Genomic DNA, 14,327 nt, shown 5'->3' with positions numbered 1-14,327 from the left:
ATTAATAATGTAATAACTTACTTGTCCTTTTCCAGTGGTCGGTACTTCAAGGGACCACAATATTGGATGGTTTCAGTGTCTTTGCTGCTTCAAGGGACCACAATGTGTTTAATTCTTCAAAGCACTACAATGTCTTCGCTTCACTTTCACTCTTTCACTTTCGCTTTCTTTTACTTTCACTCTCTTCAAAGAAATGGTTTCAGTAACAATTTCAGTAACAAATAACGGCTATTTCAATTTTGGAGATTTAGAGTTTTCTTATACCATATACGCCATTGTTTTGTTATTTTTTTTATTTCTGATTACGATTTCAAAAACGCACCGTTTCTCCTTTCTAGAATGCACCGTTTCTGATTTGACTTTAAAACGCACCGTTTCTACGTATTTAATTTACCCAAGCCCCGATAGCCACGTGGAATAAACTTCACCAAACATTTTATTTACGTATCGATTTGACAAAATTGATAAATTCACGCATGATATTATTACGTGATTAAATTGAAAAAAACGCCAAAGCTCCGCTATTCTTTTGCAATTAAGGCATTTGTTTTTTTAAAGGGCTGTGGAAAATAAAGTAAAATAGGAAAAGAAAAATTTCTTCCGTCCACCAGGATCTCCTCCCTCCCGCTTTCCTCCTCCTCCTCTTCCTCCTCCTTCATCTAGCAGTTCAGAAGGGTTTCGAAAGGAGAAAAAAGAAAGAAGGAATTGTTCTTTGTCCAGGTATGCCCCTTTCTTTTGCCCTCATAATAATCTTTGATTTGTCCGTCATGTATCGAATCAGCCCATATTTATTTGGAAGAATTGGTATTAGGGTTTAAAGAAGGAAAAATATGCAGTAATGTACTTCTTTTTGTGCAGTAATATAATTCTTTTTCTTTTCTCTGGATCAATGATAATATTAAGTTTTAAATTGTCAAAAACGCTTTTGCTATATTCTTTGATGGAATAAATTCGATCCCTCGTGTCACTTATTTAGGAATATGATTGCATGATTATTTGTTTGTTTGTTTCTGAATCCATTATGCACATAACCATGGGGTTTTTTAATCACAAAGAATTACCATTTGTTTTCTTTTGTTATGTTAAAATAAAGGGATCTCTTCTTATGTTCATAGGAGTTGAATCATTAAAGGGGTTCAGCGGCTTGGCTACATCTTGCGTGTAATTTTGGACAACTTATTGTCGAAAACATTTGCAGGTGAATGTAATATTAGTAGAGTTTCTCTATCTAATCTATATTACAATTGAAGTTCTTCTATTTTATGTCTCAAGATCTTATTTGTGATTGGATTCCTGGCGTTGATATTTGGCAGATGTGTCCAAAATATCATGAATACTCTCATATTGGCTCTAGAGAAGGTGCATCAATCACGGAAGATAAGAACGAGGTTTATTCATGCCCATCAAGTATTGTTACGAGCCTTCAGCTATCAAGAACTGTCTGTACAACGCCTCAAAGTTCTGTACCAATGTTTGTATATAGTCGAAGGAAGCTACAAGGAAATGCCAGTACCAGTGCTGTTTTCTCAGCACAGGACCCTGCGAGCACAAAGCGAAGTGGAGAGGACTGTGTCTCTGTTGTCAGTTATTGTGCTCCTTCACTTAAGGAGCAACATGTGGTTTCTCAAGCTGAGCTTGCTATTGAAGATCCTAACATGCCTTATATAGCAGGCAAAGGTGAGTCTTGTGTTATGAAATTGGAATCTCTTAATGGATGCTCACTGGTAGAAGAACGGGTTTCTGATCAAGCTTCCAAAAGTACGGAGCAGAAAATCATTGAGGTTGACAGTATAAATGACAGTTGCTCATCATCAAAATCAGATATGGAACTTGTTTCAGCTTCTATGCATACTCAAGCGGAAGATACTAGTGAGTGCTCCTCATCTAGTGCAATGTTCGTAGAGGCCTTGGGGGAAGAGTTATCGGAAAAGGATTTATGTACTTCTGTAGTTAGAAGCAAGGGAGTGTTTGGAAGAGTTTGGCCTAGCAGGACTCATGGTTCTGCTGAAGGTGTTGGTGATAGCAGTGCTAGCAGCAGTTCTCGGTTTTGCAAACTATGTGCTCATCTTGAATCACCACTTAAAATGCTAATTTGTGATAACTGTGAGGAGTCATTTCATTTATCTTGCTGCAATCCTCGTATAAAAAGAATACCTCAGGATGAGTGGTTTTGTCATTCATGTGCGAAGAAGAGGCGTAAAATTCTTACTGAGACAGTTTCCACTAGATTTTCAAATATGATTGGTGAGAAAGGCAGATCTGGAAATTCTTATACAGATGAATCAAATCCCATAGCATTGATGCTAAGAGATACTCCGCCGTATACAACTGGTGTTCGAATTGGGAAAGGTTTTCAAGCAGAAGTTTCAGACTGGTCAATTCCAATCACTGAGTATGTGCTTTTCATAATTCCTGTATTTTTATTTTTGAACTAGTAGTAATAAGGAATATAATTTACTTTGCAAGCTATCAAGAATTAGACTTGCAAGTTTTTCATGAGGGTCATAGTGATTGTACTAGTTATTGGTTCGGTACTACTTCCTATCTTGTGCTTGAAAGCCTATTAGCCTTCTTAGCAATCTCTATATTTAAGTCTCATCCTTCATATTATGTGGTTCCTATGAATCATGTTGTTTGGGGAGAGGTACTGCAAACTGATCGTCACTTTATATTGCATGGAAACCCTGAGTCGACATTTCTACATCTCAGAAATAGAAACCCCAAAAACCATCACCACAAATTTCTCGGGTTCATTTCCATTTTTTATCAAAATTGGAAATCCATTATTCAAACAGAAACTCTCAACCTTAAAGAAAAAACAGAAGAAAGAAGAAGGAAAGAAATGTCGAAGTAGTACTTATTTTTGTGTAATGCAGTACAAAAAGTGCCCTGAGTTGCACTATTATTTTCATTTTCAGTATGAATTATTTTTGTGGAACTTATAGACTTATTTTTCTTTTTTTTAAGACTTGATTTATCGTTCTTTTTAATCGTGTTCTTTCTAATATTTATTGATGGTAAGTTATATTATATTAAATATTTTATATATAAAGTTAATACTCTTATATATATGCTTGTATGTTTTTGTTATATATACATATATATATATATATATATATATATATATATAGATGCTCCTTACACATTTCCACCACGGTTCCATTTCCTATATTTATGAAAAATTCCACTTTGTCGAATCCATTTTGATATGGACAAAAAGAAGCATCAAGAAAAGCAAAATTTAAAGAATCAAGAGATGGGGAGAGATAAGGAAGTTTGGTATATATTTGTAATTTAATACCCAAAGGGTATTTCTGCAGTTTCATGCTTTGCTGGAATAGTAGTTGAAGTTTATTTTAGGAGTCTTTATTTATTTTAAGTCTGATTTAGGAGTTTTAGTTGGTTTAGCATTCCTAGTTAGTGTTAGTTTATAATCTTCCTAGTTTAGGATTCTTGATTCAAGTAATGACAGGATTGGTTTAATTTTCAGTTAAGAGTTGAGATTTCAGTCTAATAAAATTATGACAGATTTGCTATTTAAAATTGCGTGATTTAATTCTCTCCTTATGTGCAACCCCTTAGGATCCTCGGATGTGTTGTCATCCAAGAATTCTTAGGTGTGATTCTTAGAAGACTTTTCCGTCTTTTCTTGGTTCTTTCCCTACATTCAGATTTTAAAGCAATTTATCTATATGTTTCAGATTCAAAACTGGTAGCTTCCGCAAAATAATTGTAGGATAGGTTAACCCAAACCTTTTTCCTACATCCATTTCCATGTTTCATTGTTTCCATGCTATATAATTGACAATGGATGACAAGCTCCAGGTACTGGTGTGTGGATGGATCCTTTTGTGCTGTTGTTCACTTTAGTGGCAAAATTCAATGATAGCTTGCTAATGGGAACTACATATCCATTTCTATATGCATATTAGAATCTCTTTGGCGACATTCCAGCTGTTCTAAAAAAGAAACGTCCTTTTAAATGTCTTAATTAAAAAGCAACCAAAATATTTTTTTAAGGTGCCTTGCATAATAAATATATGATGAATGTTCAATTTTTAGGGGCTAATATAAGAACAATAAAGTTTCTAATGTTATTCTCTCTTCCCAATCCTATCTACAGAGCTTTGATGTTTAGGTTTTAAGTGCTTATATAAGAACAATAAAGTATGTAATAAAATTTTAAGATAGAATAGAACATATTAGAATGTTTGAGGACCTGAGACTAGTATATGCTAAGGGAGTTTAGGGTTGGATGATTCAACTGATGCAACAACAGTAAAGTTAAAAGTGGATTCTTGTTACAGTTGCAATCATAAGTGATATATTGATACTGTAAAGGTGGTTCAAGCTGTAAGTTTACATGATCCTCAATAATTATGCATTAACTACATATCCTGTATAAATCTTCTAGCTCTTAATGAATTTTCTTTCTGAAAGATGAGAAAAAGGGGAAGAGAGAGTATTGGAGTGGGGCTGATTATTTTATTAGGTTAAAGGCATAAGCTCATTGGAACCCCTTTATTCAGATGCTATAAGTGGTCTAATTAAATATATATCCTGTTAGTAATTTTGCTAAAGAATGTGGTCCATTGATATTATGGAACTTCTCCAGGAAAATATAAAGCATGTAGATATTTGGATTGTCTGTGAAAAATAAGCATTTTGTCATATTTTGGACCTTAAATTTTGCTAAAAGTTCATGCTACTTGCTAGTAGAAGGAGCAATCAAGGAGGCAGTTAATTGCAATCTGGAGAATTGATCTCTTGAAGTGATTTTGTAATATTGTTGGATGATCAGAAGCAAAAAGAAGAAAAAAAAGCCATGTTTTCACTGAATGCACATAGCTGAGAACAAATATCATAACTAGAGAGCTTTTGTGGTTATTGGCTCTATAACCTTGTCCGTACTGACGTGGCCTACTATACTGAGAGTCAAACTGAAGGGTTTTATTGTTTAATTTTATCTCTTCTTAAATGTTGTTAACTTTCTTTCGTGTTGCTTAGCATGAAGCTAATTATCCCCTATATATATATATATATATATATATATAAAATAATAATAATATAATGAGACAGAACACAGGCTTTAATTATCACTCTTTCATCTAATTCTTTTACCACATCATGACCATTCTTTTTGGTGATTTTCTTGTAGTGATGCAGATACAATAACTGAGGACTTGGAAATAGATCCATCAGATTTTGTTAATTCAACTGTAAGACTGGAATTTTGTATTACTATCCTGTACTTCCATATCTTGGTAGAGTCATAGGTTCTGGAGAGTGCTGATATATTTTTATGCAGGAGTTTGGTTCACGCAAGCCTCATAATTTTGGCTGTATTGGTAACTGGCTTCAATGTAGAGAGATTATTGATGGTGCAGGAGAAAGTGCTAATGGAACTATATGTGGAAAGTGGCGCAGGTAATGAAGTAATTATGCTGTTTTGTTTTATTGTGCTTCTGGTTTTAAGTCTTATATGCATCTAATAAGAAATTTTATAGTCGAATATATATATATATATATATTTTAGAAATACCATCATCTCCTAAACTTCCATATCTACTGCATAACCATATGCCTATTATCTCTGTTGGGAATATATTTGGTTTTTTCTCGGGTATAGAGGTGAAACATTGGATTTTTCATTTTTTCTGTCGTGTTATTCAAGACTGTAGATAAGGTGTCAAAAAGGGAAAGAAGAGGTGACAATAAGATATAATCTTATATAAAAATTTGTAAGACAAAAGAGGAATTTGATATCAACAATGACATGATTTATTTATTTCATGTTTTAAAGAGAATCTCATCCTGGAAGTTGATTGACTTTTTGAGTTGTGTAAAGGTGTTTGTCATGCTTACATGTTATGTTGTCAACCCTGTTTTCAAAATTTCCCTCTAATTTGAAGTGTTGAAGTATCTCACAAATCTGGGTGACTTCTTTACATGCGTAACTTGGGGTAAAATAAAGAGTCTGGTCACCCTAAATTTGCTGGCATTGATTTGACTTTAAGGTTTAGACTAACAAGTTCCTAAAATTAAAACATTGAAGGAGGTCGACCTTGAACTGCATATTCCACAATTAAACAAGAAAGGTTGTTTCTTATTCTAATTGATTGCTATGCTGCTTTCTTTAAGACTGAAGTAGAAAATTACATAATAGATGCATGTATGTGACTGGAAGGTTAGTCAGAGGCTGAAATCACTAACTTTTATTCTTTCATATTAGTAAATCTACGAAATTGCATACCTAATTAATTTAAATCCTTACCACAACCCGAGAGGTTACATTTTGTGGTTTATGGATCTGCTGGATTAGAGGATCTGAAAATGTTAATGATTTTTCTAGGGACATTTTGGTATTGATGTAAGCATAGTTATTAAGGCGCGCCTGAGGCGCAAGGCTCACCAAGCACATGCGCTTGCGCCTTAGTCAGCCAAAGGTGCGCTCCTTGACTTGCAGGCAAGGCACGCCTTTGTAACGTTTTCAATATATATCTTATTTTTATAATTTCTTTTTTAAATATAAAGTGGGCCTTGTATTTAAGTTTTTAAAAGAGCTTATAGTAGGCTTTACCATGTCAAATTCTTTCAATTAAAAGAAAAAGATTAGAAGAAAAGGAGATAAAAAATAGAGTTATGGCAGCCACCCAAAACAAAGAGCTCTATTTCTACCAACTGCTTAAGACAACTCGATTTCTTCCAATTTCCAATTCCTCAAGAGTGAAGATGAAGAAGTCTATCTCTAATTGCTGAAGACGAATAACCAATCTCTAATTACTAGGATTAGGAAGCTTATGTGTTCTTGATCTAGAAATTTTCATTGTTAAAAACTATGTCTTTTTTATCACCACCATGTGTTTTGGGTACTAATTACTCTTTCTTTAATATATGTTTATTTTATTTTTGCGCGTTGTCTGTCAGGCACGCGCCTATGCCTAGGCTCCAGGATTCCTTAGCGCCTTGTGCCCTTAATAACTATTGCTGCAAGTGAAGATGGTTGCATCATTCCAGTGCTTTGGGAACTAATTTACCTGTACATCTTTTTGTGATTGTCTGCTGCGAGTAGCAATGAAACTGTGGATTTTCCAATAATTGCTTTCTATGGACCATGTGTACTGCTGTGACATGAGGAATGTCTATTTCATAATTTTTTTTCCCTTTTCGGTGTTTTTGTGCATCTGGTTGTCTTTACTTTTGGGATCGGGTGTTGTTGTCACCTCAGTATCGACATCTTGAGCTGTTCGTCATCCTCTTGCTCTAACTTTTGGGGTTCTCCCAATTCCTATGCTGTATTTAGTGAATTAAGGTCTTGGACAAAGTGCAATCTTCTCTGGTCGAAAAAATGAAAAGAAAGTCTATCATCACCATGAAGTGAGACGATAGCAATGTATGCTTATACCTTTTATAATTCTACCATGATTAAAACAATGCTGTGCTTATGTGCCCTTTGTTTCATGGTGGTCCTTGGCCTTAGCCTTTTTAAAAAGGGAAATCCTTCTTTGGAAATTCAGATCTGCCAGTCTCTTACTGGTCTAGTTAGTGGCAAAACTCAGTAGAGTTGCTAAGGAGGGAGTAAAAGGTTTTTCATGAGAAGTGTATGAATTCTGTAGAAGAAGACGAGCATCCAACTTGATTCCTTGATCCTCTAGGATTACTTGCCTACTCATTTGGTCAATTTAATTCACATAATCTTGTCATGATAATCGAAAAAGAAAACAAACTTATTAGTGGCTAGTGTGATTCTCTAAAATTTAGGATGTCACTATAGAATTCTATTGGTGAAAGAAACATGGTTAGGAAATGGCAGTATGGTACATGTATTTTGCATTCTGGTATGTATTTAATGTTTTCATCTTTCAATAACTAAGCACATAAATACATGTGATGAATACTACGTATCGAGGAATTTTTTTGATTTATTTTATGAAAAAATCGCAATATAAACATTACATATTAAGAAAATCCTAAATGAGTTGATTATATTGGTCTTAGAAGCCTAGTTACAGGCCTTTCGTCTTTTTCATTCTATATTTTAAGTGTGATTAGTTATATTCAAAGCATGCCTGGGTGTTTTGCTAACCTTTCTCTTGCTTTTACCCTTATTTATACATTTGGAATGTATTGCTACTGCATGCATATGCCTCCTCTAAGTCTGCCTTGGTGATGCAGATGACAAGAAACTCAAGAAAAACAAAGTTTAAAGAACCAAAAAACTTGAATCTATGTCCTAGAAATTAAATATTGTTTTTGGGTAATATAATATACCTTCTAGTCTTTCTAGAGTCCTTCCCATGAATCTTTAAATAAGTAAATAGTTGGTCAAGTATTTCACGGTTTTAAAACTTAGAACTTCCATACTTTCCAGCATTTCTGGAGTCCAAATGTCTCAAGCAGTCTTTACTTTTATATTAAGGTCTTATCTGAGTCCTTGTTAGTTTAGGATAGCTTAATTCCTTTTCCTTTTCTTCAGGAGTCCAAATTCAAAGAGCATTAGGGTTTCAATGTATTACGGGTCTATTGGGTATGATGTAATGGAATGTGACACTATCATTTACACAATGCAATTAAAAAATATATTGCAAATTTACATTCCACTGCTGTTTTTGGCTCAAGATTAATGCACACAAGGAGATATAATGGTAATTTTTCTTTTACTTTTTTCTTTTGATATCTAGTTTATTTGTAGTGGTAATTGTGACAGTAAAATGACAATGGTGGAAGTGATGGATTGGTATTAGCTTATGAGGGGATGGTAGTGATTATGGTGGCAAGTGGGTGATGGTTGCTGGAAGGCGGTGGTGGCTGGGAAGAAGATGGTAAAAATAGGAGTTCAATTCTTGCATTTTTAGACTATCTTCAATTGCATCCAACCAAACATAACAGAAGATTTTAGGTATAGTTTTTTTCTATAAGTACCCGTGCTTGTAATGCTTTTCATTTAGTTTTCAGTCAATAATAAAAATTACAGCATGGTGCTTTGGATTTTGTGATGCAATTCAATGTTAAGGGTGATGGCAAAATTATGATGCTTGTAACCCTTTATTATATCTCTACCTTCTTTTCTCTGTGTTCCCAGTCTGATTGTCAGCCTCCCCAAATTTTCTCTTTTAGCCGTTAGTATAACCTTTAACTTATATTTTATTTTTGTAACTTATAAACATTCCAATCTTAATACCAATCCCTCTGGCTGTCTATGTGACTTGGTGTTTGCTTTTGCGAGTGTGTATACATCTAAGAATTGATAGTGCATTCTATTGACTATGGATTTGTCATTTCAATGGCAGGGCTCCTTTGTTTGAAGTCCAAACTGATGATTGGGAGTGCTTTTGCTCTGTCCTTTGGGATCCAATTCATGCTGATTGTGCTGTGCCTCAGGTGAGTTGAGCTTAATATGATTAAATCTGGCTGATATTTTTGAGAAGTCTACAACATGAATGGGAAAGCCCAATTTCAGTTATTGTTATGACTTTCCATGCATAGGTTTTTCATTTAAACCATTTCGTTCAAGATAGAATTGTAACTAGTCTATGATCATTACCTTGGCAAGGTCACTAACAAATAATTTTGGTCATGCTTATTTTTTGGCACTGGGGAATGTTGAAGTCATGATATATTGGCAATTATATTCTTGTTTTGTTAATTTGATATGTGGTGAAAAGTTTTCCGCTTCTTGAATCTTAAATCATTAAACTAGCATAAGAAAAAATTTGTATTGATATTTTTTTCAATCCAAAATTTGGTAATGTTTACATCAATAGCTTTAATCAATGTTTTCAAACTTTACTAAGGTTTTGGTTTCTACATGTTACCTTCTTTTTTCCCCATTTATGATACAGGAGGCCTCTTACATACTAATCATATAACTCAAAAGTTTTGAATATCAGACTTTGAGGAAAAAGTGGTTTAATAAATCCCTCTGGTCTTATGTAGAATTTATAGTATTGTTTTATTGCTGTCTTTATCCAAAAGCTTTGTAGTTCGCCCTGAACATTACTTTCTTTTATTATAGTAATAATGGGCTTATTTCTTTTAGAGCATCTTCAATGCATTATTTATTCTTTCAATATAAAGTAAAGAGTTGGTTTTGGTTCTTTACATTTAAAGAGCCAAATCTTACTCATTATTTTGAGTTTAATAAATGCACTATTTAAAAAATTATATTTTTAAATATTTTAGTACGCTTATTAGTTATTTACATGTTTTAATTATTTCTATAAGTATAAATAATTAAATTAAAGTTTAAAATTTAATGAATATGATATTAATCAATTTTAGTATTTATTGGAAGATGTTCATTATAGTTGTTAATTTGAAGAATATGCGTTTTAAATTGAAAATTAAAATAATAAAATATTAAATTATACGTGTAGTTTCATTTTGATATATGGGTCAAGTTGGAAGTTGCTTACTAAATCCGTGGATCGTAGTTATTGAACCATTCATCCATTGCTTTTATGTTCATCCATGGATTTGACTAAATCCATGGATTTTAGAATACCTCGATCTAGAAGAGGCCTTAATGGCCTGCTCTTTTGATGAAAAATAATGATATAATTCAAAGTTGCGGGAAATTCTCAAAATTCTATTGTTTTTTAGATAATTGAAGGTTGGAATTTAAATTCATAAGAATTTAAATTTGAGATAGATAAGTTCAGGTATATAAGAAAGATAATTCCTAAAAACTTTTTAACCTTAGACTTTTTAAATATTATTCTAAATTCAAAAGATAAGATTTTAAAATTATATATTTAAATTAAAATTTTAGTTGATTAATCTTTTGTAATAATAAAATATTTTTATTTAAAAAAGTTAAATTTGTAATGTCATTTCAATTATGGTTTTTAAATGAATATTTAATATTTTTTTAAAAATAAAATTTAATAATTAAAAGCTAAAATCATATTAGCATGTTTCATAATATTAAAATATATAAACCATTCTAATTTATTATGAAACTGCTATATAATTTCTAATATAAAAAGAAAAGTGGAATTTCAAATATGAAAAAGAGAATTTTACAATCCAACTATTAAGAACAATAAACTTTAAATTCTTAGGAAGTATAAAAGTTGAGAATTATGAGTCTCAAGATTTTAAATTTCTAACAAAAGAACAGACCCTAAGGGATTTGGGCTCTTCCTTTTTCTTTTTTTCATTTCTATCATTCACTGAACTTTACTAGAATGATTGTTGTTCTGGCTTATTATTCATATTTCATACAATTAGGGATAGGATTGGCAGTTGGATATGGCATTCCTGAATTTTGTATGATGATCAACCTGGGTTCTGGCTTATTCTTCATATTTCATACAACTAGGCATAGGATTGGCAGTTGGGTATGGCATTCCTGAATTTTGTATGATGATCAACCTGGGCATAATGGCTTTTTTAAATGCCAAATGATGATCAAGCTGGTTATCACAAAATTTAAATTTGTTAATTTATTTTATTAAAATTTGCTCACTGATCTTTAACTTATTTTTCAATTTGGTCACCTCCTTTTTAGAATACTAAATGTCATTGGTGGATGTATTTTATTCTCTTATAGTATATCTTGTGGTTGGAGTTGTGGGTGGAATTAGACAAACTGACTGAATTGATTCAAAATGAAGATCAATCACTTAAATTAAGTTTTGTGATAGGTCTTATGCTCATTGACCGCTAACACATTCATTACTGAACTTCATTTATGAGTTAAAGTGAATACATTTATCGGCAAGGCATTATGCTGTTTTAGTAAAATCTTGTTTTAATTGCCTTGGTTAGCAAATTTACTTGATTAGATGTTTCATTTACAAGTATACTGTTGGACAATATGAACTAGTTCAATGACCATTTTTTGTATACAATTTATTGTTGCTATCTTCAATATCATTAGTTGATTACATGTTTCTGGTGATATTTGAATGTTGTTATCTTTTTTCTTTTCACATATGATTTATATTTTCTTATGACCAAATGTTGTTCTTTTCGTTTTCCCTAGGAGCTGGACACTGAACAAGTTCTCAAGCAACTAAAGTATATTCAGATGGTATGAACAGAGTCGTGCTTTATGAATGATTATTTTTTTAGCAACCTTGTTTCAGTCTTTTGCTATTTCAAAAACTGTATGCCTGAGTGCGCTTGCATACTCGGCGAGGCTGATACCTGGACAATTGGATTGTCTGCTGAATTCGACAACTCACAGAACTTGTAGATAGTAGATGCCCTCCACATTGACATGAACATGAACTAAATTTGCATAAGCATGAAACCTGCTGTAATTTAATTTATTTTCATGTTTTCTGGACCAATATATGGTTGATATTATAGCAAAGGTTGTTGGAAATTTCTATTAGGATTTGATCTATGTCAATTGATAGAAAACTTAACTTGTGGTTTTGGATCCCAGTCTTTGTTTTGGGCCAAAGATGCACTTCTTTGATTTGTTTCATTTCTATGGTTAATATGAATTATGCTATGCAGCTGAGACCACGGTTAGATGCTAAACGGCGAAAATTGGACTACGTGAAGAATGATGATAATTCAGTGGACAATGTAGAGAATATGAGAAATATAAGAACTCGGAAATGAGTAGTGCAAAGTGATTCTGTTGAAATTGTGCATACCACTTGCAGTTTGTACATTGTCATAGAAATCAATAGCCATGAATTTTCAAGTTGTATGTTTAATCACAGGATGTAACGGGTGTATACAGCAGATTAATAGAGTGCAATCATATAGCCACTGGCTTGAGCTGCCTTCTTTCGTATTTTCTTTTTCCCTCTTTTTTCCTTCAGTTGCTAGCGACTTTGGTGTGCAGATACAAAGCGTAATGCTAGCAAAGTCCTTTTGCGCTGTATAGTCTTGCAGTTTGCTTACAGTAGAAAATACCTTTCATGATAGACTTGGTATTGGAGTATGTTATGTTATCTTTCCAGTTTTATTTTCCCAGAAAAGCATAACGGTTCTGCAATAATATAATGAAATGCTAGAAATCCTATTTGCTCTCCCGCACTGTTATGGTTCCTCTATTTCTTTCTTTTGTTAAATTATCTTTCTTTTTTTTTTCTTTTCAATAAATGCATATTTATCTCTTTGATATGTTGGTGTTAACTGTAATACATTTTGTTGGTTTTTTCCCTATGGGAAACTGCCGATTCCGTCTTGGGATTTCTGTAGTTGTTCCTCCTTGGAAGTAATCTTTTCATTGTGGTACGAATTTTTTTTTTTTTTTTTCCTCTTTGGAGTTCATTTGTGGAGACAAACTACGAAACTAAAATTTTATAGGGAACTTTTAAGAAATATTTTAAAATTAATAAAAATACAGTTGTTCTTTGTTTTTTTTTTTTTGGATTTTATTTTGTTCAATTAAAGAAAATTTGAAAATAACTAAAACTGTATTTTTTAAAATAATTAAAAACAATTGTATTTTTGATATTTTCACAATAAAAAAAAAATATAATATTGTATTTTTGATAAAAATTTAAAGAAACAGATATTTTTGTTATTTTTCTAATTTTTTTCTAGCAACATCCTGCTGTATTTGGATGCTTGAGATGTGACCCATGAATTTAAAATTGAGCCTAATATCTTCGGATGCATGAGATGTGGCCCATGAATTTAAATTTGAGCCTAATATCTTGTTTGAATATAAATACAAGTTCAGATTTTTAAACCCATTACTTTTAATACCTGGTTATTTCAAATCTAAAACATACTTATTAGAGATGATTTCATTAAACTTCTTTGTCACTTAGCGTATTTTTATTTTAAAATTTATATATATATATATATATATTTTTTTTTAGTACCATATGATTATAGCAGTTAGCAAATAACACTCAAATTACACAATACCATTAAAAGCTTCTGATGTAGCACGCAATAGCCACTTTTTTTCCAATTGCTACGTCAGCACTTATTGATGGTATTGTATAATTTGATTATTATTTGCTAATGGTCATATTCATAAAGTATCAAAATAACAAGAAACAAACTACCAATCCTAAAATAAAAATACATTAAATCACATAATAGTTTATTGAAATTTTTTCTAAATTTGAATAATACTTATATTATATACTAGAGTTGATAAGACATGGAGCATGTTTTCATTAAATGAAAAAGTATTTTCTTGATTTACATTATTTTAAAATATATATAGGTATTATTTTGTTTGTTTATTTTTGCATGTTTATTAATTTTTTTTACATGTTATTCAATGTTCATTTTTTGATATTTATCATACTAATTCTTTATTTTTATTAATTCCATATATATTATAGTATAATTGAAGATAGGTTTTGCTTGTTGAACATTATGCCCTGTTTGATACTTCG

General features: G+C 32.0%; 1 protein-coding gene across 2 annotated transcripts; it reads left to right on the top strand.

Moving 5' to 3' along the window:
* The first annotated feature begins 552 nt into the window (after positions 1 to 552).
* Positions 553 to 12,935, top strand: LOC8262542. 2 transcript variants are annotated; one of them, XR_007215124.1, is made up of 8 exons: positions 553 to 720; positions 1,116 to 1,198; positions 1,314 to 2,392; positions 5,159 to 5,219; positions 5,309 to 5,427; positions 8,708 to 8,899; positions 9,291 to 9,381; positions 11,990 to 12,037. XR_007215124.1 is itself a non-coding variant. In XM_002527756.3 (8 exons), exons 3-8 carry the CDS (start codon positions 1,314 to 1,316, stop codon positions 12,577 to 12,579), a joined length of 1,506 nt encoding a protein of 501 aa, XP_002527802.2. In that variant the 5' UTR covers positions 553 to 720; positions 1,116 to 1,198; the 3' UTR covers positions 12,580 to 12,935. The 2 variants fall into 2 exon arrangements, 1 of the variants encoding a protein (XP_002527802.2); XM_002527756.3 differs by lacking the exon at positions 8,708 to 8,899 and adding an exon at positions 12,472 to 12,935.
* Positions 12,936 to 14,327: the final 1,392 nt, after the last annotated feature.

Source organism: Ricinus communis, chromosome 3 (genome assembly GCF_019578655.1).
Source record: "Ricinus communis isolate WT05 ecotype wild-type chromosome 3, ASM1957865v1, whole genome shotgun sequence".
NCBI lineage: Eukaryota > Viridiplantae > Streptophyta > Magnoliopsida > Malpighiales > Euphorbiaceae > Ricinus > Ricinus communis.
This window is presented reverse-complemented; position numbering and strand designations above follow the sequence as displayed.

Excerpts from the sequence above, each read along its gene's own strand:
- LOC8262542 (XM_002527756.3), top strand. The coding sequence starts at position 1,314 with ATGTGTCCAAAATATCATGAATACTCTCATATTGGCTCTAGAGAAGGT. Across the intron at positions 2,393-5,158 it reads TGGTCAATTCCAATCACTGA|TGATGCAGATACAATAACTG; the intron begins GTATGTGCTTTT and ends ATTTTCTTGTAG. Across the intron at positions 5,220-5,308 it reads CAGATTTTGTTAATTCAACT|GAGTTTGGTTCACGCAAGCC; the intron begins GTAAGACTGGAA and ends ATTTTTATGCAG.